Source organism: Spermophilus citellus (assembly GCF_964194105.1).
Source record: "Spermophilus citellus genome assembly, chromosome: 17".
In the NCBI taxonomy this organism is placed as follows: domain Eukaryota; kingdom Metazoa; phylum Chordata; class Mammalia; order Rodentia; family Sciuridae; genus Spermophilus; species Spermophilus citellus.
In genome coordinates, this window is record NC_138199.1 from 50288149 (window position 1) to 50314810 (window position 26662).

The 26662-nt window shown below is 44.4% G+C and overlaps 1 protein-coding gene across 1 annotated transcript in view; it reads left to right on the top strand.

The window, feature by feature from the left end:
* Positions 1-5097: 5097 nt before the first annotated feature.
* TTLL6 (tubulin tyrosine ligase like 6) overlaps positions 5098-26662 on the top strand; it is a gene marked incomplete at its 5' end in the record, with an annotated part of 34228 nt that continues 12663 nt past the window's right edge. Inside the window, 11 exons of the mRNA XM_081272564.1 lie at positions 5098-5213; positions 6306-6417; positions 6841-6971; positions 8468-8624; positions 9426-9569; positions 10191-10276; positions 14450-14675; positions 15973-16148; positions 18485-18673; positions 19568-19745; positions 20700-20978. Of these exons, the coding sequence (XP_081128690.1) occupies positions 5098-5213; positions 6306-6417; positions 6841-6971; positions 8468-8624; positions 9426-9569; positions 10191-10276; positions 14450-14675; positions 15973-16148; positions 18485-18673; positions 19568-19745; positions 20700-20978 (1794 nt within the window). The remainder of the gene's footprint in view (positions 5214-6305; positions 6418-6840; positions 6972-8467; positions 8625-9425; positions 9570-10190; positions 10277-14449; positions 14676-15972; positions 16149-18484; positions 18674-19567; positions 19746-20699; positions 20979-26662) is intronic.

A 26662-nucleotide genomic window follows, 5' to 3' on the forward strand; every position in this document is an offset into this window, starting at 1 on the left:
AAACGAATACAAAGCAGAAACAACAGAGCTATTCCCAGGTTATAAAGAATCCAGGGAGATGTGAACCTCTCATTGGAAATTTAGGAGCAGTTGGCTTTAAGGGATGTAGGGACACTTTATTTATTCATTTATTTTTGGTAATGCTGGGGATTGAACTCAGGCACATTAGATAAGTGTTCTACTGCAAAGCTCTACCACCGGACTGAAATAATTAATTTTAAGGAACTAACATCATCAAGGCTGCATCTGGGTGCAGTTTCTGATTTCCTTTCTGCAGCTAGGAAATCAATTACTTTATAATTACACCATTTATGGGTGATCGGAGGAGAAGAAAAAACAGCAGAGTGTAGAGGAGAGAGAGGCTGTGGGGTCAGACAGACATGTGTTCTAAGTCCCAGATATGCCCCTTACCTTCCTCTCTGTGTCTCAGTCTGCCATCAGAAGTCCAGGGTCATACAGCTGATAGTGACAGACAGCATTTCATGAGTACCAACTATGAGCCAGGCACTGTTCTAGGAACTTTATATTGTATTAAATCAAATGAGTTAACTTGTTTATTTTCCATAGTTGGGGTAAGCCATTTTACAGATGAGGTGAAGTAACTGCAGAAGGAGGATAAGTAAACCGCCTAAAAGTTAGGCAGTTGGAAAGTGATAGAGCTAGAATTTATTTAATTTTTAATTTTTATTTTGTGGTGTTGGGGATTGAACCCAGGGGCACTCAGGGACACCCTACCACTGAGCTATATAGCCCCAGCACTTTTTTTTTTTTGAGACAGGGTCTCACTGAGTTGCTTAGGCTGGCCTCAAACTTGTAATCCTCTGCTTCAGTTTCCAGCATCACTAGGATTGCAGGCACAGCTTGGCAACTACATCTATCAACTATAGCAATAACAACACATCACTGGGCCAAGTGAATGCTTCTACAGGCTGAGTTCAGGATGGAAGTCTCCAGCAGGCAACCTTTGAATGAGATATTCTCTTTCAGGAGCCTTTGGAGAGAAGCCAGCAGGTTTCTGCCTTATAATTAAATAGGGAGGTTGGGAGAGAGAAAGACAAAGCAAAAAATAATCACGTGTGGCAAGGATTATTGTCTGCCATCTCCCACCTGTCTCCGGTGCCACACAGGTACTTGTGTCATAGGCAGCCTAGAATACAGGGGAATGTAGGCAAGAATGCCATGGTGAACCCATTCCTCCTAAAGTTCATGGGCTTAGCTCCTTGCACTATGGGCCTGAGCCCTTCTCATGAAAGGACAAGCCATTTGACCTTTTTGTTTGGTTGGTTAGTCTCTTTGAGGCAGACACATTTAAGCAGCCATGATTTGTTCTGACCACTTGGGTAAGGATTTGAAAAAGGGCAAAGATAACTTCTGACTCCGGAGGTCAAATTCAGAGTCAGTTTCTCCCCAAGTTAACATTAACCTTTAGGTAAACGAGCCACTCCTCCTTGAGGGCTTGGTAAACAGGAGCCGTTGTGGAGGGCTAGGGGAGTGGAGCTGGCCGTTTACCTGCAAGGAAGGGAGCAGCCCAAGGTCAAGATTCAAGTTCCTTAGTTCTCTTGAACTTTGCCAAGAATATGCCCTGTCAATGAGAAAAACTGACTTACAAAGCTCAGGTTTTATCTGTCAGTTGCATGGAGTACAACTCTTTCTCTCCTTGCTCTGCTGTCACCAAAAAGGGACTTGAGTACAAATGATAATGAGAGACAGAAAATAAGTGGCAATCCTTGGTCCATGTAATAATTCTGCCTGTCTTTCTCCCAGGGGTGATTATAAGCATTCAATGAGAGTATGCATATGAAAATTGTTTGCAAAGCCCAAAGAACTATCCCACATTAGGGTTTATTGTTAAATTATTCAAGGATAGCCTTCCTAGTGAGAGCTCCCACCCTGACACCAAATTAGCTTTGGGAAAAGGGCAGAGAGAGGTAGAAGGGTATAATGTTGAAGACATGGCTGTAGGGTATAAGAGTTGGCTAGAATTAGCAAGTTTAAATGCAGAGGGGAGGTGATTCCCGAGAGATTGTGTACCTCTGGTGAGCCTGCTATAATTGCACGTTGCTAGTAGTAGTTAGTAAAAATGGTTGAAACCCCCCTGGGAAACGACAAGGTAAAAAAGAAAAAAAATGTATACTAGAAGCTACACAATTTTCCTATAATTAGGACTATAATCTCCAGTTATTAATTTAAGAAAATAATCCCAAAAAAGTAAAAGACCCTTTCTAAAAGTATGAGGGGGTTGTTGGTATTATTTTTCCTCTGGCATCTTACTATTTTGCCCAGGCTGGTCTTAAACTCCTGAACTCAAGCAATCCTCCTCCCTTATCATCCCCAATAGTTGGGACTACAGATTGGTACCACCAAGCCCATTTTGAAAATGTGTATTTTAGAGTTATTTACATAAGATTAAAAATTGGAAGCAACTTAACATTTCCAACAACGAGACAATGGTTAGTTAAATATGGGCACATTCCTTCTGTGGAATATGGCACAGCCATTAAAAACTAGGAACCTGCAAACTTTGCCACCACTTAAAGGATGTTTACAGTATGATTTTATGTGAGCAAAAAGCAGATACAAAATTGACTACAATAATTGTGCTTGAAAATTAAGAATAAAAGAAGGCACAGATGAGTCAAAGCTGCTCTGCCCCATTTCTAAGAAGTTTGTTTGCAGTGAACCCAGGGCCTTCAGCATGCTAAGCAAGCCCTCTACTACTGAACTACATCCCAGCCTACCCTTCCCCATTTTTAAAGTATCCTGAAATGTATTTTCAATAATAATAAGAGTGTGTAAGAGGAAAAGATAGTAAATAGCAAAATAACTATGGGTATCAAAGGAGAGGAACTAAAATGGTGAGGAGCTTGGTAGGATTTTAGGAGGTAAAGAGAGGAAGGGAGAGCACTAGAAAAGGAGGCTTATGGCCACAGGAGCCTTGGATGTAAGAGAATTTGCATTAATTGGGCCTGGCATATCTGGGTTACCCAAAAGTGAACTAAGCACATTCCTAAAGAGTATTGAAACAGGAACATTAAAGTTCACTTTTAAAATTTTGATATTTAAAAATTCAAGCAGGGGCTGGGGATGTGGCTCGAGCGGTAGCGCGCTCGCCTGGCATGCGTGCGGCCCGGGTTCGATCATCAGCACCACATACCAACAAAGATGTTGTGTCCGCCGAGAACTAAAAAATAAATATTAAAAATTCTCTCTCTCCTCTCTCCTCTCTCACTCTCTCTTTAAAAAAAAAAAATTCAAGCAAACATCGAAGATGTCTCATGGGGATCAGGAGGATGAGAACTTTGCTGTACTTCCTTGTATGTGTTTTTTGATTTGGTGTTATTTTTAATTTGGAGTGGATGGTAAGGCAGATGTTATGGACTTTTCTGTGGTGGGCATACTTGAAGGTCTGCATTTGACCCTGGACTTGAATCTTACAGTCTGTTACAAATCAGCACTGTACTCCATGAATGATCATTGCATTTATTTTCAGGCCTGAAGATTACTATGTGGGGAGTTGGATGTAATACTGAAAGAGTTAAAAGGCTTAAATGCACCTCCGCTGCACCCTAGGGGACAAGCTCCCTCAGCTAGGAAGGCTTCAGGCTTGGTTCTGAAGCTGTCTCCAGACACTTACTCACTTTAATAATAAGATTGTTTACCAAGTAGTGTCATGCACAGCATCTCAGCCTGCTCTGGAAAACCCTAGGAGGCAAAAACCAAGGCCAGGGTTGGCTGGGTTAAGTCCCCAAGGACATAGTTAATGGCAAAAGGTGAAATGGGCTCCTTCCCAGAGCTTGCACTAACTGGGGAGGTGGGTTGGCATTTTATACAACCTGTTGCCTTGTCTTGGAACTCCAGTTCACTACCCACATGCGCAGGGGAGGGGGTCCCCCTGCAGGTGGGTCTGTGTAAGTACCATTCCTTCTGCTCTTTCTCCAGGGGTAGCTGGTATTTCCCCAGAGCCTCCTTCCAAGTCAGGAAGATGCCACAGTGCCTGACTTCTGAAGGTAAAAAAAGAGCAGACTCCAAAGAGAGGGAGAATTGTTCCATAGAAGATCTAAAAGAAATCATCACCCTGGCTTTTGTGAGAGAGAACACACAAAAGGGGTTTCAGGAGGCCTGTCAGCAAAGCAAGAAGAAGAGGAAGAAAAAGAGGTTAGGATTGGAAATTGGGAATGGGGCTCCATGTTGGTGAGAACAGGAAGGACCTGGAGGGAAGGAGGCTTGATAGAGTAAAGGAAAATTGTGGGCTAAAGCTGTCAAACCCACTCTGCTTTTCAGTTCGCATAAAAAGAAGGCTCTTTTGATGGTCTGTTTTATAGAATCAAATAATCATGTGTAAAACTGCACCTTGTCCTAATTTTCATTCTATTTATGTTTAGAGTGCCTTTCAAAAATGAGTGAAAAGAGAGAATTTCCTTGCATAAGTATAAGAAAGGGCTTATTTAGGGCTGTGGTTGTGGCTCAGTGGTAGAATGCTTGCCTTGCACATGTGAGCTTTGATCCTCAGCCCCACATAAAATAAAAATTAAAAAAAGGTATTTTTTAAAAGTGCGTATTTGTTCTGAGAATTTAATACACTTTAAATATAGAACCATGCTATTGAATTAGGATCTGACTTTACCTTGTGGATTCCAGTTCTTGTTTAATATTTTGCCAGGTCTTGCTCCATTCAGACTGATTAGTGTCTGAAAGCTTGTCTGCTTTCTCACTGACAGCTTCCCTTACTGTGCAGAAGAAGAGAGAAGCAAGTATTTTGGCCAAAAATATTTTAAATTCCTGTTCCCGATGGACTACTGGAGTAAAAGGACTAAGAAAATGATGTTAATACGAAGCTGTATGCTAAATTAGCTATAATTGCAATATAGACTCTATACCCCATGGATAGGGTAACAGTACTGATTTCATGCTTTCTGCCAGTCTGTACCCATTCATGTCCTCAGTGATGGGAATGGTTGAATCAGGCCTAGTGTGATAGCTTAGGCTTCATGCAGCTCCACCTGGGACAGGATGTTTCTGGGTGCAGTCTGTCTCTGTCTTGTGCTTTCCTTTTTCTTTTTTCCAGATGATTGGTGATTAATCTATCCAGCTGCCGGTATGAGAGCGGTGAGCATTTCAATGCAAAGGATCGGGGACAAGGACCTACCACTTCCCCCTGTGTCGTTGGGAAGAGTCACTCTTGATGTTGAGAGAATTCTTGAGGAGAAAAAGGAGTGTCTTCAAACCTCTTTCTTGGTTCCTCTGGCTCCACAGACTATTTGAGAGAGTTGGGAATCTCATTCCAAGAATTATGGGTTTTGATCCCAGTGGCATGTCCTTCAGCTATCTGTAATGCTTACAGTGACTGGGGCTGGGTGCTGTGGTGCACGCCTGTATTCCCATTGGCTCAGGAGGCTGAGGCAGGAGGATCACAAGTTCAAAGCCAGCCTCAGGAAAATCAAGGCACTAAACAACTCAGTGAGACCCTGTCTACAAAATAGGGCTGGAGATGTGGCTCAGTGGTCAAGTGTCCCTGAGCCCCTGAGTTCAATCCCTGGTGCAAATATATTTATATATTGTGACTGAGGATCTCATTGTAGAAGAGGCAGCTGTTGCTGCAGTTGATGGCTCTGTTTTAGAACATATGTCACAATCCAACAGTCTGAGGCTAACCCTGGTCTACAGACTTGCTTTGTACTACAGAGCACAGTGTTGTTGCCTTTGTGTTTGAGTTCAAATTCTAATGTTCTGGGCTGCTCTTGTCCTCTCCTGGTTACTGCAGGTCCTCCTTCCTTCTTAGGCCTAGGAAGGAAGGCATCTGGCCTGTGTTGAAATCAGCTTTTAGCTATTAATACTAACAGAGGCAGGAAAGAAAGATGTGATAGTGGTATATATGGTTTTGAAATACATTGTCTAAATTTTTTTTCCTGCCAATTTACCTCACTAGTTAAGCTTAGCTCTGCTTAGTGTTAAGGTTCAGTTTGTATTGTCTGAACATTCAGGGCTTGGTGTTTAGGAGAAAGCCAGAGGCTTGCTTTCTGGCAAGGGGAAGCCAAGGTGGGTCAAACATTCACCCCAGATAACCTTCTGTGGCAATCACTGCATACTGGCTGTGTTCTTCAACAGCTTCCAACTCTCCATGTTCCTTTCTTGGTAGTGGTACATCCAGACAGGGAAAGATGGCTTACAGTCCTAAGGAGCTGGGTCTCTTGTTCCAGTACTTGGGTCTGGAACTACCTAGAAAAGGAACCTCCCCATCCTTTGCTCCTTCTTTGCTTCCTGGGCGAACAGGACATTTCTTTCTTCAATTCCATTGCAGTGCGTAGGGTGGCCCAACAGTATGGCCTTCGAGAGGGAGGTGACAACGATGACTGGACTCTGTACTGGACAGACTACTCGGTATCACTGGAGAGGGTGATGGACATGAAGAGCTACCAGGTATTTTCCTCAATTTAAGTGTGATATCTGCCCAGTACTCCCCCCCCAACCCTCTTTTTGTGGTGCTGGGGATTGAACCCAGGGCCTTGTGCATTCGAGAAGCAGGCACTCTACCAACTGAGCTATATCCCCATCCAGGGCCCCTATTTTTATTTATTTATTTTTTTAAAGAGAGAGTGATAGAGGAGAGAGAGAGAGAGAATTTTTTTAATATTTATTTTTTAGTTCTCGGCGGACACAACATCTTTGTTGGTATGTGGTGCTGAGGATCGAACCCGGGCCGCACGCACACCAGGCGAGCGCGCTACCGCTTGAGCCACATCCCCAGCCCAAGGGCCCCTATTTTTAATCACTGACTCTTGAGGGGATCTCAAAGTGCTCCCATGTCCCCCCATTGATCATGAATTACTGCTTCCCTCGTAGAAGATCAATCACTTCCCTGGGATGAGTGAAATCTGCCGCAAGGACTTGCTGGCCAGGAATATGAGCCGCATGTTAAAGATGTTCCCTAAAGATTTCCACTTTTTCCCTAGGACCTGGTGTCTTCCTGCTGAGTGAGTGAGCCCAGATTTCCTTCTCTTCCCCACCCCTATTTACATTTCCCTCCTGCCCTGATTCCCTGGTTGCTACTTTCCCTTCCCATAAGATCTCCCATCTCTCTATATACTGTCCAGGAAGAGAAAGGATAAAGGGTGTGTCCAAGGTTGAGAACACACAGGGCTCTGCCTATAAAATGAGATGACAATTAAGGGCCGGGTGCCTTGGAGCCTGTACCTGTAGTTGGATGAGAGTTTGTTCTGACCCTGAAGGATGTTGATCTTTAACTCCTTCCAACCATTTAACTGTTCTGTTTCTGAATTTTTTAGGACCAGGAGCTCCTCTGGAGATAGTGGGATTGTGTTTGATTAGCACCCAGGGTAGGAGCAGGGAGGACTGCCTGGCCTCTGTCTCATGTAGTGCCCGGCTGGGCGGGCAGCCCTTTCCCTTTTTGCTCTCATTTTATCCATTTCAAAGCTGCACCTCCATTCCTGATAGGCAAAATGCTCTGGAGAAACTTGAGATGGCATGAGCACAAGGCAGGGGTAGTGTGACAGGCCACCGTCTGTTTTTACACTCACATGGCAAGGGCAGAAGAGGAATCCCACTCTCCCCTCTCCTCCCAAGACTTCCTTAAACCAGGAGCTCCCAGCCTTTCCTTAGTCTGGAACAATTTCCAAGGCTTAGCAGCAACTTAGGAGGAAATGTGTGCACCGTACAGTTAACAGGAGCCTCCAGATTTCATGGCCACTGAGGAACATTGTGGCTAAGTGATTTTCCCAAGAATCCACAAGGTTCTTTTGAGTTAAGATGCAAAACAATAAATATAGCAAGACTGATATATATAATCCATTAATTTAGTTTCTTTCTTCTGCATATACTGTCTTAAAAGCACATTTAAAGGTTTTATTTGCCCTCCCATCCTCTGGCTGGGGTGGCGGCATCACAGATGAAACACTGAAGCCCAGAGAGGGTAAGAGACCTATTGATTCAATGTCACATCACTTGTCAGGGCTTGAGCCAGACCAAGAACTCCAAATCTCCTATCTGTAAATCCAGAATGCCAAACTGTCTGGGTCATGGCCACCTTCGTGGGGTGGGTAGCACAGATCATCACTTTGCTGCATTATGTCATCTTAACTAACCACTGCATGAGATGGGTTTCATTATCCACATTTCCTAGATGATGAAATGTAGACTTCAAGAGGTCATGTCCTTGCACAGGGTACACAGCTGGTGGGTGGTGTTGCTTGGGCTTGAATCTAGGCCCGAATTCCCTCCGAAGCCCACACACACTCTCCACTTTATCAGTTCTATTATCTCTCTCGTTGCTGGCCTCTGGGCCTCTGTCTATCAATGCCAGGACTTTGTACTTCAGATACCTTTACTCTTTTTTTTTTTTTTTTTTTTTTTTTTTTGTTGTTGTTGTTGGTTTGTTTTTTCATATGGAACTGGTCTTTCTTTTCATTGCTCTCCAGCTAATGGTGTATCTTGTTCCTTCCCTGTCTGGTAGCTGGGGAGATTTGCAGACCTATAGCAGGTCAAGAAAAAATAAGACATACATTTGTAAGCCGGACTCGGGTTGCCAAGGGAGAGGTATATTCATCACCCGCACTGTGAAAGAAATCAAACCAGAGGAGGATATGATCTGTCAGCTCTATATTTCAAAGGTACTTCTTTATTGTGATTATTTATTTATTGCCCATAGCAGCCTCGGGATCTAGCTGCACTGGATACAATGTGAAATGAGTCAATGGGGGGTGGAAGTAGGGATGCAGCTGAGACTGTCTTCTGCCTTGGCCTTTGTCAGACTGAATTTCCTGAGCAGAGGTGCTGCCATGTACACTTGCCTGTTGGTCTGACCTCACCAGGCTAGCCCCTTTGCTCAAATAGATGAGAGCTGGGAGAACACCTTAGTTTGTGGATACCCTACCTTATTTGGGAGAAGGGAATCATCCTGGAGGGATTCATGGTAAACAGATTCCCTCCCTGAGTGCCACAGGTCACAGTATAACCTGCTGCATGGAGGGAACCTTCTAGAAGTGTGAGAAGAGGGAGAAGCACTGCACCTCCCACCCAAGGCAAAATGACCAGGATTACTGATTGCAGGAAATCTCTTATAGAACCACAAGTATAACGCAGCCCTGGATGAGGACCATATGTCCTTTCATCAAAGGACTTTTACTGTTACTTTATTTAGTTGCCAAGATATCTCTTGGTGGTAGTTGTTTGTGCCAATGAAGAGATCAGGAAATCAAGGCACAGTGTGGTTTGGTGACCTCTTCAAGGTCACAAGTCAAGTCACAGAAACCAAGTTCTCCTTATCCTGCTCCCCAGGCCTGGCCAAGCCTTCACTTGGCAATACTAGACAGTGTTGGACTGATTCTATCCATGAAAACAAGATGGGGGCTGGCGATTTTTGTATGAGCTTCTCCTCTGCTGCTTGTTTGACTTCTCTCTTCTCCTCCCAGCCCTTTATTATTGATGGGTTCAAGTTTGACCTACGGATTTATGTGCTGGTGACATCATGTGACCCTCTCAGGATTTTTGTGTACAAAGAAGGACTGGTCCGCTTTGCTACCACTTCTTACTCTTACCCCTGCACAGACAACCTGGTGAGCTGAGGGGACATGATGCCTCCCCTTCCTCCTTAGCATGATAAAAAGTCCTGCTTAATACCCTTCCTCGAGACATCATGGATCTGGCTGTCATTTGTTGAGCACTACCTATGTGACAGGTTGCATATATTCTTTAGTCTGAGCCCTCCCAGGAACCCTCAGACATAGGAGTTATTATTCCCTTTTACAGAGAGGGAGATTAAAACCCAGAGAGTAGAAGGGACTTGTCCAAGGTCACACAGCTAGCAAGAGGTGCATCTGGGACTTGTGGCCAAGTCTGCCTGACTCCAACACCAGGTCCACAGTGCTCAGGAGTGAGCTATCTTGCTATCCCCCCCGACTCTAAGTCCCCTAGGACTCCTGAAGTTTCCCTCAGGCAAGGCAGCGCTCACTCTCAGGAGGAGCTGGAGTTTCTTATACTCCAGCTTATACAGGGTTAAGTTGTCCAGGCTCTAAGATTCCCCTTTTTATTGCCTTAATTTTGCCAGTTTAAGTACATCTTAAGACTTCCCTTTCTTTTCCATGCAGTTAATCCCCAGGGGCCATGGGAGGGCACAGAGAGAATGCAGGAGGCCTTCATGTCAGCCTGACCCCACATCTTATGTTCTCTTTTCCCAGGATGATATTTGCATGCACCTGACCAATTATTCCATTAATAAGCACAGTTCCAACTTCATTCAAGATGCTTACTGTGGCAGCAAGAGGTAAAAGAGCAGTTTTTACTCTTCTTTCTAGGATTCTACCCAAACCCTGTCAGTCTCCGTCAGTGTTTCCATCTTGGGTCACGTGGCCTCAGAAGAGACTTTGCCTCTCAATCCAGAACTCATCTCAGCTCTCTGGACTGTTAATCATTAAAAGGAGGCCACATCGTAAACCCTAGGAGGCTGGGAGGAGGAGAGATAAACACAAACCGTTTCCCCAGCAGAATACATACACACACCAAAACATAGCCTTGTTACAGTTGCCCTTCTGACATTTCCAAATCAACAGACATTTATTGATCGCAAGTCTGCCATTTGAGAAGGACTTGCCAGGCTGTGGTTTCTTGGTCTGTGGTTCCCTGGGGTGTTGCTCCATTAGAGATTCTCAAGCTATATATGTCATGAGGATGCCCTGGTGCCATATGACGTGTGGCTAGCTGGCCCTTAAGATTCCCCAGAAGCGGGGACATGAAAGGAATTTATGAGTCTCATCATGAGCAGCTTTTCCATTTGTGTTTGAGTCCAAATAGCTCTCACTTGAGTTTTAAGAAAAAGGAAGACTGTGGAACCTAGTTTGGCCAGACAGAGGGCCAGGCAGTCTCATAGGGCCCCTGTGAGACTCAAATGATTTATTGGCAGTACAGTGTTCTGGTACTTCTGGTGGCCTCAGAGGTGCTGTGCCTGGCACCTGTGTGCAGTTTTCGTTCTTGAATTTTCACCACAATACAATGGCAAAGCCATTATCATCTGCTTTTTGTAGGTAGAGAGCCATGAATTAGGTGCCATCTCCATTTTATAGATGAGGAAACTGAATCTCTGCAGGGTTAAGTTGCCCAAGGTCACCCAGCTCTGACTGCTAGCATGGGCCAAGAAGCTGGGCCTGTCATGCTCTGAGGCTCACCCTCTTCCTACTGAACCAGGTCTCAAGGGACTGAGGAAAAGGGAATCCATTTGGTGTCAGAGCAGCAGAGAAATGTGTGGCATCTCAGCACACAGAAAATCTCTAGGTTATGCCTGCTGGAGGGGATGTGTCAGGCTGGGAGGAGGTAGCCTCCCCCTTTTCAGAGGACGTCAGCCCCTCTGTATTGCCTGTGTCCCCACCCAAACTTTGGGCGCCAGTGGTGCATGTGGAACGTCAACGCTCAGGGGGGCCTGGCTACTCATCCCTGCTCTGCTGCTTGCCAGCTGAGAAAGCTTGGACAAGGTACTTCATCTCTCTGAGCCTCCATTTCTATAAGATGAGGGCCATGAGAAAACCTGTCCTCTCCTGCCCACCTCGTGGGGCCTCTGTGAGACTCAGATGACTTGTTGGCAGTACAGTGCTCCGGTTACTGTTGTTTTCCCTTGGTCTCATTTCCCTTTTATGAGAATTGATATCCCAATAACAGACCTCAGGCCCTCAGGCCACAATGGAGGCGGTGTTGTTGGGCACAAAACTAAAGCAAGGGTGTAAAGATTTCCAGTATTATTCTCTTTTTTCCTTTCTTCCATTTATTTATTGGTGCTGGGATGCAACCCAGGACCTCAGGCATACTCGGCAAGCGCTCTACCCACTGAGCTATACCTGCAACCCTCAAATATTCTTCTGCTGCCCTAGCTTCCCCCCTCTCCCTCCTCTTCCTTCTCTTCACCTCTCTCTCACTCCGCTCTTCTCTGTGTGCCCTCTCTGTGGAGCAGTCTTCTGCCCCCATGGCCTGGGGGCTGTGCCCTCTCTTGGCTCAGCCTCTGTCTGCTGGCAGCCCATCTCCTCAACAAGTGTGCCAGAGAGAGCTTGTTTCATAACAGAGCCACTCCCCTAATAATTGATGGATTAATCCATTCTCGAGGACAGAGCCATCATGATCCCATCACCTCTCAAGGCCCTGCTTCTCAAACTGCTACACTGGGGGCAAATTTACGGCACGTGAACTTTTGGGGGACACAAACCACAGCATGTCCTGGACTTTGGTGTGCTTTCCATTTGGCCAGGTAGAGGAATTCTTTCTTTCTCCCCTATTTTTCTTTTTGCTTTTTTCCTTCCTGTTCCTCCTTCCCATCTTCCATCCATCTATCTTCTTTCCTTCCTTCCTTTTTTCCATTTCTTTCTTTCCTTCTTTCATCTTGTCTTTCTCTCTTCCTCCCTCCCTTCCTGCCTCCCTTCCTCCTTCCCTTCCTTTCCTTTCCTCCTCCTCTGTCTGTCTCTCTTTCCTTCCTTCCTTCCTTCCTTCCTTCCTTCCTTCCTTCCTTCCTTCCTTCCTTCCTTCCTTTCTTTCTTTCTTTCTTTCTACTGGGGAACCCAGGGGTCTCTACCACTGACCCACATCCCAGCTCTTTTTATTTGTATTTTGAGACAGGCTTCAAACTTGCAAACCTCTTGCCTCAGCCTCCCAAGTTGCTGGAACTACAGGCGTGCACCCAGTTCCTCCCCATCTTCTGGGAAAACCTACTCCTCATGCTGTTTCCCCTGCCCCAAAATTGGCAGCTAAGGCCAACTGTTAAACCCTTTGGTTAGTCCCCCCAAGTGGGTTGCAAACTCAGCTAGAAAAGTGCTCCTCAGAGTGAAAGAGAAGACAGAACTGCAAACCTGGCAGCACTCTGGGGCAGACACCAGTTCTCTTCCTCTTCTGTGTGCTTGGCATTTAGCTGTTGTTAAAGTGAGTTCACTAATTGCTGGCCCTCAAGAAATTGTACAATATTGTATATTGTGATGGGGCCTGAGTCATCAAAAGAAGGCTTTGTTATGTTCTGTAACGTCTATTATAAGAAGTCAGGGAAGTACATGATCTATTTCAGGAAAATTTACATCCAATTTAGGCAAATTAAACACACTTTTTCTTTTTCCACTTGAAAGGATTGACTTCAGATGATCTGGAAAATCCACTTACGTGCACCCTGACAATGGCAGGTAGAGGAGGTGGTCTCTGTGTTGAGTGACCTTTCCTTTTCTGTCTTTATATAAATGCATCCTTAGTTGTTTCGTATGTGTGTTGATTTCCCAAATGGTGCCCAGGCCTCCCATGGCAGAGGTGGTGGTTCCTCTGTGTCTCCTCATTTCACCAAGCTTTGCATGCACAGCAGGCCCTTAGCAGGTGCTCATTGGCTGGTAGACCTGCTTCCTCCTTTTCTGACCACTTCAGTTGGGCTCCAGCGAGCTTTTTGAACTGCCTGGGAGCCTTGTCTCTTGTCTTCGTTGTTCTCTTCTCAGATCACCATTCTCTTACATCTTCTCCTTCTGTATTTCCACTTCCACTTTGACTCTCTGGGGGACATGCAGGTACATATGTATGAGAGGTTGAGTGTCCACCCCCACCACTGCCTCTACGGTCTCTTAGATTCATCCTTTCTCTGTGCTGCCCAGCTTAGAGTTAATGGAGCATCCGTCCACTCAGATATTTCCTCATGGACATCTCTGGTAGAGAGATTCTTGATTTCCTCAGCAATTGGGTCAACAGCCATACTGATCTGCCTCTGACTAAGGTTTCCTGAAATGCAGGGCTCTCTGTTCAAAAGTAGGAACAGTTCAGTTTGCCTGAGACTAATGGTAACCTTTCTGTGGAAATGTTCTGGGATTGTCTTCCCTGTGGACAACCCTGAAACAAGATTTCTGTGTTTTCATTGTCCCCTCGGATGATTGAGGTAGATCCAAGGTACCAGTATTCTTAAAAGACTCCCCAAGTAGATAACACCAGAGGTAGAGAAACCATTGCTACGCAAGCACAACCATGATATAGGGTGTTTTTTTTTTTCTTCTTTTCTCATCCATTAACCATTTTCCTCCCATACTGGAGATTGAACCCAGGGGCCATTAACCACTGACCCACATCGCTAGCCATTTTAACTTTTTATTTTGAGATAGGGTCTCATTAAGTGGCTTAGAGCCTTGCTAAGTTGCTGAGGCTGGCCTCACACTGGCCTCAGCACCTCTGGAGGTGCTGGGATTATAGGCATGTGTCACCACACCTGGTTGCAATCCATTAATCTTTCCACCCAGATATCCCATCCCTTCCCCAGCTCACAGGTGTCTTCTAGGCTCCCTCTCAAGCTGACCCAGCCTTGTGGTCATGCTAGGTCCTGGGTATTCATCCACACCAGCTCTAGAGCTTTATCTTCTCTAGAAATTTCTGGTTTTCAGCATGCCATGGCCTTGAATGGTCAGAGGCCAGCTGCCCTGCCTGGTGGCCTGTGGTTCCCTTCCAGGAAGCTCTCTACCTTCAACACGTACATGGAGAACCACGGCTTCAACGTGGGACAGATATGGAGGGCTATCGAGGATGTCATCATCAAGACAATCATCTCTGCTTACCCAGTCATCAAACATAACTACCACACCTGCTTCCCCGGCCACACACTTAACAGTGCCTGCTTTGAAATCCTGGGCTTTGACATCTTGTTGGACCACAAACTCAAACCCTGGCTGCTGGAGGTAGGGAAGTTCAGGCGAGGGGTGAGAACTGTGCCCTGTTACTAGAGTCAGCCAGTTGCAGGGACCCTGCCCTCCTGGCTCACCTGGATTGTTCTAATCAACTTCCCCTGCCACTTCCTCTCACGGTGCTTGCTGCCTGTGGGGCTTCCCTCTTAGCTGAGAAGTGGCCACCAGAGGGGGGTAGACGGCTGGGAATTAGAGAATTCCTTGTGTCTTCTTGAGGTCCAGCCAGACTTGCAAACAGACTTGCTGTTAATCTCAGACACAGAGTGATTCTAAAGATAATTCTACCTTTTGTAACAGAGTTCTCTTCCAGAAAGGCAGTGTTCTTCATCAAAGCTGGGTGGGTGAGGCTAAGTATCAGATGGGAGCTGACTCCCTTGGCTTCCGGCAGATCTGCATGACTCAGATCTAAGCACCAACAGAGCAAACTGGTGTCTGCTGCCCTAGGAACGGGTGGCAGAGACACTCAGTGAGTTTCCTGCCTCCATGGGGGCGGGTAGGAGGAGGAAGAGAATCTTTCCAAGTTGCTATCTCTCTTCCTGGTTGGAGTGATGCTCGGGAACCTTCTCAAGTGTCCATTCAGCATGAATGATGAGGAGCAAAGTGTATACGTGAGGTGACATCTGAGGTGCTAGTGCCAGGTACTGATGCCAGAGTCACATTTTAGCGTGGAGAATTCAGAACTGCAGATTGGATTCCTGGGGATTTGCCTTCCTTCACCTTTGTTCTCAGGTGTGAGGGAAATAGAGAGATGGCCACTTAGAGCTCTTACCCCACAAACAGAATGAGCCAGCATGAGCAAGCCTTCAAAAACTGCTGGAAATTTACCAATGTCACCCAGTGCTTCTGAACAGGATGGACTTTGCTGTGGGCAGGAATAAGTTCTCATTCTCCTCCCACCTGTTCTCCCCCTCAGCCTGATGAGGCTCCAGAAAGTGTCCCTCCTTTCTTTTTCCTACCTCCAAGCCAATCCTTCAGACCCCTCCTCTGTTCTGCTCTGTATAACACACACGCTGCATGTAAGAGAACACACACCAGATGGGGGGAAACCAAAGAGGGGCACACCTCACGCTTCCAGAGGAGACAGGACCAAGATGAAATAGACTAACCTAGAGGGAGTTCTGCTTTCTGCTTTCTTTACTGTGTCTCAGGGACAGACTGTTTGTCACCTCTGGGTGGTCTGGGCAGCCAGGGCCCTGAGGTGGATGTTGTCAGCATCTGGAGGTAGCATCTGCTTTACCCCTCACTTTTACCCTGGATGGTCCTGTCCCCAGCTGTCATCTTGCCCTCACAGGTCAACCACTCTCCAAGCTTCTCTACTGACTCCCGGTTGGATAAAGATGTGAAAGACAGTCTGCTGTATGATACCCTGGTACTGATCAACCTGGAAAATTGTGACAAAAAGAAAGTCTTGGAGGAGGAGAGAAAGCGGGGACAGTTCCTGCAGCAGTGTCCCTCCCGGGAGGTCAGGTATAGCAGCACCCTCTGGCCCCAGGGCCCTCATTCTCTCACTTCCTTGCTCTCGGGGAGACTAGTTGTCTTGGTCAAAGTTACGACTCAACATCCTGCTAGTTGGGGCTGGGGATGTGGCTCAAGCGGTAGCGTGCTCACCTGGCATGCGTGCGGCCCGGGTTCGATCCTCAGCACCACATACCAACAAAGATGTTGTGTCTGCCGAGAACTGAAAATAAATATTTAAAAAAATTCTCTCTCTCTCTCTCTCTCTCTCTCTCTCTCTCTCTCTCTCTCTCCTCTCCTCTTTCTTAAAAAAAATTTTTTTAAAAAAACATCCTGCTAGTTATGTGGCCTTTCATCACTTCTGTGAGCCTCAGTGATCTTTCTGTGAAATGGAGCTAGTGACACATAATTACTTTTTTCCAGTACTAGGAATTTAACCCAGGGGTACTCTACCATTGAGCCACATCCCCAGCCCTTTTTATTTTGAGACAGAGTCTCACTTTCTCAGGTTGGCCTCAAACTTGCAATCCTCCTGCCTCAGCTTCCTCACTAACTGGGATTACAGGTGGGCACCACCACACTCAGCCTGTTAGGAGAATTAAATAAGATCATTCATATAGAGTCTTAGTATAGTGCCCAGCACCATAACTTTTTAGAGGCTATCAAAAATTTTGCCTGTGAGGTGGAGTGAGGATCAATGGTTGCAAGTAAAAAAGAAAAAAGACAGAAAATAAAAATTTAAAAAGAGAAGAATCTTGCCTGGAGTTGGTAGGGAAAGGGGTGGATTATTTCTAGCAAACTATGATCCTATTTAGAAAGTGATAGTTTTTTTGTGGGTTTTTTTTTTTTTTTTTTTTTGGTACCAGGGTTTGAACCCAGGGGTACTTAACCACTGAGTCACATCCCCAGCACTTTTTCACATTTTTTTTTTTTTGAGACAGAATCTCACTAAGTTACTTAAGGCCTTGCTAAAATGCTGAGGCTGGCTTTGCACTTGTGATCTTCCTGCCTCAGCCTTCTGTGCTGTTGGAATTACAGGTGTGCACCACCACCATGCCTGGCTGGAATGTGAGTTTTTAGTTGCAGAATGTAGTAATTCAAACAGTTGGATTATGGATAATTTTTGTTCTTAGAAATAGGAGATTAAGTTATACACATGTAACTATATATAACGGATATGAATTGATTAATATGTGAAGATTTAGGAATTACCAATATAAAAAAATAAAATCAATATTTTATTTTTACTAAAATGAAAAGCTTGTCAGTCCTTTCCCATGTTACTATGTTGGCAGGAGCTAATGTCTGAAGGGCGTCATTTGCATTGTCACTGGGGCCTTCATTCTGCATAGTGGTTCTAGTATCTTAAGACTCTGGGCCTGGTCAAGGAGGTGCCCTGGTTGCTTTTCAAATCCCACTAAGGACCCTCCCCCACCTCTGCCTATTTTCCTTCCCAGAAAAAGAGCCAATCGAATCCTTTGGGACCGAGCTTCTGGAACAGGGGCAATGTGTTGTACTGGTGTCCAGATGGCACTGTGTTTCTCTGGCACTTTCATGTGTACTGTCTCCCCTGCAGGGAGGGAGGTAGAAGGAGTGTGGTGTGGTGTGGTGCTGTTCTTGAAGCAGAGGAAACCAAGACTCCAGAAGGGGAACTGACTTTCATGAGATCACCTTACTGGTGACAGCTCTGGACCCAGAGCCCAGTGGGTGTGCCAGCTTGGGTGCCAGGATACCTTTCCACTGTACTGCTGTCTCAACTCTTTGAGGAGGAGACCACATTACTCCATCACACCCATCACACAGAGGGTCTCCTCTGCATCTGTCTCCCTTCATTACTTTGTCCTGGATCTCTCAGTGTCTCTTGGTTCCCCTTCTGTAGAGGGGGCTTATCATGCCTCCCTACCTGACCTCCATTTCCCCAAGGGGCTATGAGGAAGAATGAGATCATTACAGCTCATAAAGCTCATTAAGCTCATCCAAGAAGCCCTCAAATTTAGCAAAACACAAGCTGCCATTCTCCAGAGAAGAGTAATAAGGGTAATGAATGGGAAGGTGGAGACAGTCTGCCTGGTCAGACTAAGCCAAGGGGGAAATGGGTTTTACTCGTAAGGGGAGAGAATTTGGTGAGCTGTCAGAAAGGCTCTTCCAACCAGCTCTTAGTGCATTGTGACACTGGTTGTCCCAGGAGGGCTAGAATCTCCTTTCCAGGAAACATTTTTGCTTTTATTTAACAAATACTGATTAACCACTATTATGTGCAAGGCCTCCCTCTGGCCCTAGATGACATCCAGCTTGGATATGTCCCTTCCAAAAAAAAAACTGTATCCCTGTGTTCTGCATCCCAATAGGATTGAGGAAGCCAAGGGTTTCCAAGCAGTGCGGTTACAGAAAACAGAGAAATATGAGAAGGAAAATTGTGGCGGGTTCCGGCTGATTTATCCCACTCTGAATTTGGAGAAGTACGACAAGTTTTTCCAGCACAATTGCTCCCTCTTCCAGAATACTGCTGCTTCCAGGGCTCGGGAGTTGTATGCCCGGTAGGAAGGCTCCCAGGATGAGGTGGGCGGTGTGTTCTGGGGATTGTGCTTGACCTGCTGGGCAGCTGTCCTGGGGTGGCAGGGAAAGTCCCTGAGCTTCAATTCCCAACCTTGAAGTTGCTTGGGGAACATTTGCTGTGGTCTCACAAGGGCCATAAATTGGAAGATTTCCTAAGATGGGGTATTAAGTAGATAAGTAGATAGGTGACTGACCATAGAGAAACCGACCATAGAGACAGACACCCCCACCCCATTCCAGGATGAACACCTCCTCAGAGCTGCTTCATCGATTCATGCAGGTATAAAATCTAAGGGCTGGAAGGGAATTGTCCTGTTGAGTCTAGTCCCCACCAACTATCTCATTTTATGGAAGGGGAAATTGGATCAGAGAGGAGATCATATAACAAGATAATATCAGGAGAGGGATTAGAACTCCCAGTTGCCTGACCATATTATTTCCACTATATTGTGTCACCTTTAGAGCACTCTCCTGATCCATTGGCCAAAGAGCTCATCACATGAAATGGTCCCACATGGGAGCCCCTGGCTGTAGTCTCCCACCCAGATCCTCTTCCCAGCACCTGCCATGCATGCAGATGGTCTATTGGGAAGTAGGGAAGAGATGGGGTTGTGGTGGAAAGAAACATAGCTCTTTTTACTGCACATTTCTATTTGAAATGATGCCATTCCCCACACTGGATAATTAAAGGGATGACTTCTTTCTTACCACCTTGATTTCTGACCTTCAATCACTTGTGCAGACTGGATTCACTGGGGGAGGGAAGTGGGGGCACTCTGCCTCTCCATTTTAACTTGTCTATCGCCCAAGGAGGATGCCCACCTTCACCACCTGTCCCTAACCTCTGTGACAATCACTTGTTCCTCAATGGGCAGGCAACTGATCCAGGAGCTGAGACTGAAACAGGAGAAGCAATCCTTCCAAATGAAAGAGAAGAAGGTGGAGATGCAGGGAGAGTCAGAGATAGCTGGCGAGAAAGCAAGGGGCAAGAGCACCAAGAACCAGCAGAAAAAACAACAGAAACGCAAGACCACCGCCCACAGCCCCAAACAAGTAAACCCAGATGGGAGGGGAATGTGCATACCCGGCACCCTTCCCAGGCTGGGGCCAGTCTGTCGGGGGTTGCCACGGAGACCACTCCTCCGAGCCCAGACATACTGACAGGCTACTTGGAGGGCTGGGCCACAGGAAGGGAACTGTGGCAGCCACACAGAGAGAGCTGAGTGTCCATCAGAGCATCACTTCATTCAGGCAGCAGAGGGTTCTCACTCATCTGTCCTTTTTGTCTCCTTAGAAGTAAGAGCAGGCAGGCTGTGCTGGGAGACTGGGCATGATATCATATGGAGAGCAGGTTCCAGGACCCACATCCTCAACTCCAGCTGGGGTGGGAATGCCCTAATTCAGTGGGACACTGGGAGAGCTTCTGGAAGGCAGAATCCTCAGAACATTAACAGGGATGACTGGTCATGGCGGGGTCCTTCCTGCTGTCTGCATGGGGTGGCCCAACCTCCAGGCTGTGGGTAGCTGCCCTCTTGTCCTGTGACCTAAGTTTCTAGCTTCTGCTTTCTCTGCCTAGTACTTTCTTCTAGCTCACTGGATAGATGACTTTTCAGTCCACCTCAGTTGACTGTCAGCCCATCTGCTTCATCTTAAAGACTTACTTGGAAGGACAGAATTAGAGCAGAGTTTTTTTTTTTTTTTTTTTTAACTTTAAGGTTCAAGACCTGTTGAGAATCTGATAAAAGCTCTGGAATCTCTTGTGGTAAAATATACAATGCACTATTTTAAAACTGGTTTCAAGTGGCTCAAAGATACCCTAAAGTCATCCATGGGCCCTCTAAGGAGTCCCAGAACCCCAGGTCTAAGATCCTCATATTAGAGAGACTTCGATACCAACTGCTTTTCCTTCTCCTTATCTCCTTTGCACCTACCCTTGGGTGCAGACAAATCTGGAAGTGGCCAGAGCTGAGTTCCCACTGGCTGTGTGTTTGGTTTCCTCCTTCCCAGTACTTCCGGCCATTGGCATTAGTGTCCTGCACACCTGAGTTGCTCTTAAGTGTCAAAGATGTAAAGAAGAATGAAACAGGCAGTAGCCTTGACAAGGAGGCCGCAAAGAAGAAGACTGATTCTGCTCCCTGCAAGCCTATCTCTGCAAGACACTGCAGATCTGTACCTGACATGAGGCAGTTAAGACTTAGTTCCTCTGGGTTACAGTGCTGTGAAACCAATTCCAGAATCAAGATGGCCAAGTCAGTCAATGAAGTGAACATATTTTCTAGTACCATGGTAAGTAGAGGGCCAAGTTCTAGGAGGAAACTCTTAAAGTTTTGCTTTCTGGTCCTTTCTTTCCCCTGACATGTTATGGCCCTTTGAGTAAGCCATTGGCTCTCTCTGGGCCTCAGTTTTCCCAACTTGTGAAGACCATATTGTGGCATGGCACACTTGCTAGGAGGATGGGCCTGGGATGGCTTTTAAGGAGGGTCATTCTGTGTACTCCTGTTCTTAGCAGGTTACCCCCTGTACTAGTTTTCTTGGGTGCCGTGGCAAATTGCTACAAACCTGGTGGCTTAAAACTGCATGATTTCTTCTCATAGAAGAATAACCTCTCTCTATTCCTGCAGAAACCAAGGTGTCTGAAGGATAGGTTTCATCTGAAGGCTCAAGAGAGAGGTTGCTTCTTTGTTAGATTCTGTTGGTATACTAAGTTGCCTCAAACTTCCAAGTCACTGGGATTATGGGCATTCACCATCATACATGGACCTTTTGAAAAAAATAAATACTCTTATACTCCCATTGTAGGCTTAAATTATTTTTACACATGAGGTGTGGCATGCACCTATAGTCCTAGCTACTTGCTGGAAATTGTTGGTTTGTGGTAGCATAACTCTCTGCTGTTGTCACATGTCTTTTTCCTATATATCTAAACATGGCCTTCTTTATTTTTTTTTCTTTTGGACTGGGAATTGAACCCAGGCATGCTTTACAACTGAACTACATCCCCAGCCCTTTCTAGTTTTTAGAAACAGGGTCTCGCCAAGTTGCTGAGGCTGGTCTCAAACTTGGAATTCTCCTGCCTCAGCCTCCTTAGTCTCTGGGATTATAGGGATGCGTCACCATACCTGGCTCTACTTGATCTTCTTTAAGGACACCAGTCACTGGATTTAGGGCTCCCCTAATCCAGTATGACCTCATTTTAACTTAACTATATCTGTAACGATTCTATTTTCAAATAAGATCACATTCTGAGGCTCTAGGTGAAATGAAGTTTGGTGGACACTTTTCAATTTAGTATACCACCTAAACAGTGTTTCTCAAATTCCATCAATGTACGGACACTTGTGTGTGTGTGGTGCTGATGAGCTACATCTCTGGTCCTTTTATTTTTTAGGACAGGGTCTCACTGAATTGCTCAAGCTGGCCTCAAACTTGCAATCCTCCTGCCTCAAACTTCCAAGTCACTGGGATTACGGACATTTACCACCATACCTGGCTACATGGACCTTTTGAAAAAAATAAATACTCTTATACCCCATTGTAGTCTTAAATTATTTTTACACATGAGGCATGGTATGCACCTATAGTCCTAGCTACTCAGGAGGTTAAGGCAAGAGGATTGCTTGGGCTTAGGAGTTCAGGGTCAGCTTGATCCATCCAAAAAAAGTTATTTTTATAAACATAGGCAAGCAAAAAACTATGAATAAAATTTTTATACAATCATCTTTCTGTATTCACATGTTTTGCTTCCATAGATTGAACCAACTGCAAATCAAAAGAAAAAAATTTAATTGCATCTGTACTCAACATGCAGATTTTTTCTTGTCATTATTTCTTTTTTTAATATTTATTTTTTATTTGTTGTCGGACATGATACCTTTATTTTATTTATTTATTTTTATGTGGTGCTGAGGCTCGAATCCAGGGGCTGAGCCACAACCTTAGCCCCTTGTCATTATTTCTTAAACAGTACAGTGTAATAACTATTTACGTAGCATTTCCATTGTATTAGGTATTGTAAGTAATCTTGAGATGATTTAAAGCATATGGGAGGATGCATGTAAGTTATATACAAATTCAACTTCTATTTATTTATTGCTATTCTGGGATTGAACCCAGGGGCACTCTACTACTGAGCTACATCCTGACTCTGTTTATGTATTTATTTGCAGTACTGGGGATTAAACTCAAGGGCACTTTACCATTGGGCTACATCCCCAGCCCTTTTTATTTTACTTTGAGACAAGTTCTCACTAAGTTTTCCAGGCTCGTCTCAAACTTGCAATCCTCCTTCCTCAGCCTTCTGAGTAGCTGGGGCTACAGGCATGTGCTACTGTGCCCAACTATTTCATTTTATGTAAGAGACTTAAGGATATGTGGATTTTTGTATCCATAGGGGGTCCTAGAACCAATTCTTCTAGGATTAGAAAGGATGAGTGCACTTACAGATCTTCTGCAATAACAGAAGGAAGCTGAAATAATAGCACCAATATAATTCAAATAAAAATATTAATTTAAGGGCTGGGGATATGGCTCAAGCGGTAACGCGCTCCCCTGGCATGCGTGGGGCGCTGGGTTCAATCCTCAGCACCACATAAAATAAAATAAAGATGTTGTGTCCACCAAAAACTGAAAATTAAATATTAAAAATTTCTCTCTCTCTCTCTCTCTCTCTCTCTCTCTCTCTCTCCTCTCTCTTTAAAAAAATATTAATTTAATGTAGCAGTTGCTTTTCTATTTTTGCAGAAACAAAGTTGCCACATGATGTAGTCCCTGCCACTCTAGTACAGGTCCCTTTGTATTTATTACATTGAGGCCCACTGAGGGCCATGTAATGGCTTGACTGTAACTACTAGAATATAGACAGATAGCAGTGTTGGGACTTTGTTTGGTCCAAGTGCTGTAGAAAGTAGTTCAATATTTTTCAAAAAAAATTTTTTAAAGAGAGAGTGAGAGAGGAAGAGAGAGAGAGAGAGAGAGAGAGAGAATTTTTTAATATTTATTTTTTAGTTATCGGTGGACACAACATATTTGTTTGTATGTGGTGCTGAGGATCGAACCCGGGGCCGCACGCATGCCAGGCGAGCGTGCTACCACTTGAGCCACATCCCCAGCCCAATTTTTCAAAATTTTAAACCATAACCCACAGTAAGAAATCTATTTTATTTCATAACCCATCACATATACACACACTGGGGGAAAAAAAACTTTCCAAAACAATGTTTAGCCATACTACATATGGTGTAACACATTAGATATTTTCTATTCTGTTGTATTCTATTATTTTAAAACATACCAATTGTAATTCACTAAATTAATTTCATGATCTACAAATTGGTTTATAACCCATAGTTTGAAAAGCATGTTTAAGAGAATATGCTTTGGAGCATTACAACTCTGAATTTGGCAATGATTTCTTGGGTACAACAACAAAAGTCCAAAGAAACAAAAGCAAAATTAGACAAGACTACATCGAACTTATACCTTCTGCACAGCAAAGGCAACAGTCAACAGAAAGAAAAGGTAGCCTATTAAATGGGAGAAAATATTTGCAAACCACATATCTGATAAGGAGTTTGTCTTAGTCTGGGCTGCTGGAACAAAACGCATCAGACTGAGTAGCTTATAAACAAAGAAATTTATTTCTCAGAGTTCTGGAAACTGAGAAACCCAAAGCTCAAGGTGCAGGCAGATTTGATGTCTTTCAATGGCCTTTTTTTTTTTTTTTTTTTTAAACAGAAGGCATGTTTCCATTGTGTCTTTCTGTGGTTGAAAGAGCTAGCTAGTTCTCTTGGCCTCATTTATAAGGCTCATGAAGGCTCTGATATGAATTTGGGGATATGCATACAGTCAGACTATAAAACTCAACAACAAAAACAGCTGAATTGAAAAATGGGCATGAGCTAGGGGTGCAAGTCAGTGGTAGAGTGCTTGATGAGCATGTGCTAGGCCCTGGGTTCTATCCCCAGAACCCCCACCCCTAAAAAAAGCAAAGGGCTTGAATGAACATTTCTGTAAAGAAGATGGCCAATAGGGCTGGGGATGTGGCTCAAGCGGTAGCGCGCTCGCCTGGCATGCGTGCGGCCCAGGTTCGATCCTCAGCACCACATACCAACAAAGATGTTGTGTCCGCCGAGAATTAAAAAAAAAAAATTAAAAAAAAGAAGATGGCCAATAAACATATTCAACATCACTAATCATCAGGGAAATGCATATCAAGCCCACAAAATATCTCTTCATCGCTTCATATATGTTTGTTAAGCTGGTCACTATAAAATAAAAAAGAGGAGTCTAGTTCTTTGGTGGTGTTTTAAAAAATTATTCATTCTAATTTGTTATATGTGACAGCAGAATACATTTCAATTCGTAGTACACATATAGAGCACAATTTTTCATGTCTCTGGTTGTACACAAAGTAAAGTCATACCATTCATGTCTTCATACATGTACTTAGGATAATGATGTCCATCTCATTCCACCATCTTTCTCACCCCCATGCCCCCTCTCTTTCCCTCACTCCCCTTTGCCCTATCCAAAGTTCCTCTGTTTCTTCCATGCTCCCTCCACCATCCCCATTATGGATCAGTATCTACATATCAGAGAAAACATTTGGCATTTGTATTTTTGGGATTGGCTTACTTCACTAAGCATATTCTCCAACTCCATCCATTTACCTGTAAATGCCATGATTTTATTATCTTTTAATGCGGAGTAGTATTCCATTGAGTACATATACCACATTTTCTTTATCCATTCATCTACCAAAGGGCATCTAGGTTGGCTCCACGATTTAGCTATTGTGAATTTTGCTGCTATAAACATTGCTGTAGCTGCGTCATTGTAGTATGCTGATTTTAAGTCCTTTGGGTATAGACCGAGGAATGAGATAGCTGGGTCAAATGGTGGTTCCATTCCAAGTTTTCCAAGGAATCTCCATTTCTAGATTGGCTGCATCAATTTGCAGTCCCACCAGTAATGTGTGCCTTTCCCCCACATCCTCGCCAACACTTATTGTCATTTGTATTCTTGATAGCTGCCATTCTGAAACTGGAGTGAGATGAAATTTTAGAGTATTTTTTTAATATTTATTTTTTGTAATTGTAGTTGGACACAATACCTTTATTTATTTATTTTTATGTGGTGCTGAGGATCGAACCCAGGGCCTTGCATGTGCGAGGCGAGCGCTCTACTGCTGAGCCAGCCCCTTAGAGTAGTTTTGATTTGCATTTCTCTAATTGCTAGAGATGTTGAACATTTTTTTCATATACTTGTTGATTGATTGTATATCATCTTCTGAGAAGTGTCTGTTCAGTTCCTTGGCCCATTTATTTATTGGGTTATTTGTGTTTTTGGTATTAAGATTTTTGAGTTCTTTATATATCCTAGAGATTAGTGCTCTGTGCGTGTGGTAAAAATTTGCTCCCATTCTGTAGGCTCTCTATTCACCTCACTGGTTGTTTATCTTATTTTATTTTTTTGGTGGTGCTGGTGATTGAACCCAGGGCCTTGTGCATGCAAAGCAAACACTCTATCAACTGAGCTATATAAACCTGTTGTTTATTTTTCTGAAAAGAAGCTTTTTAGTTTGAATCCATCCATTTATTGATTCTTGATTTTATTTCATGTGCTACAGGAGTCTTATTAAGGAAGTCAGGGCCTAATCTGACATGATGAAGATTTGGGCCTACTTTTTCTTCTATTAGGCACAGGGTCTCTGGTTTAATTCCTAGGTCCTTGATTCACTTTGAGTTGAGTTTTGTGTATGTTGAGAGATAGGGGATTATTTTCATTTTGCTGCATATGGATTTCCAGTTTTCCCAGCATCATTTGTTGAAGAGGCTATCTTTTCTCCAATATATGTTTTTGGCACCTTTGTCTGATATGAGATAACTATATTTATGTGGGTTTGTCTCTGTGTCCTCTATTCTGTACTATTGGTTTATAAGTCTGTTTTGGTGCCAATACCATGTTGGTTT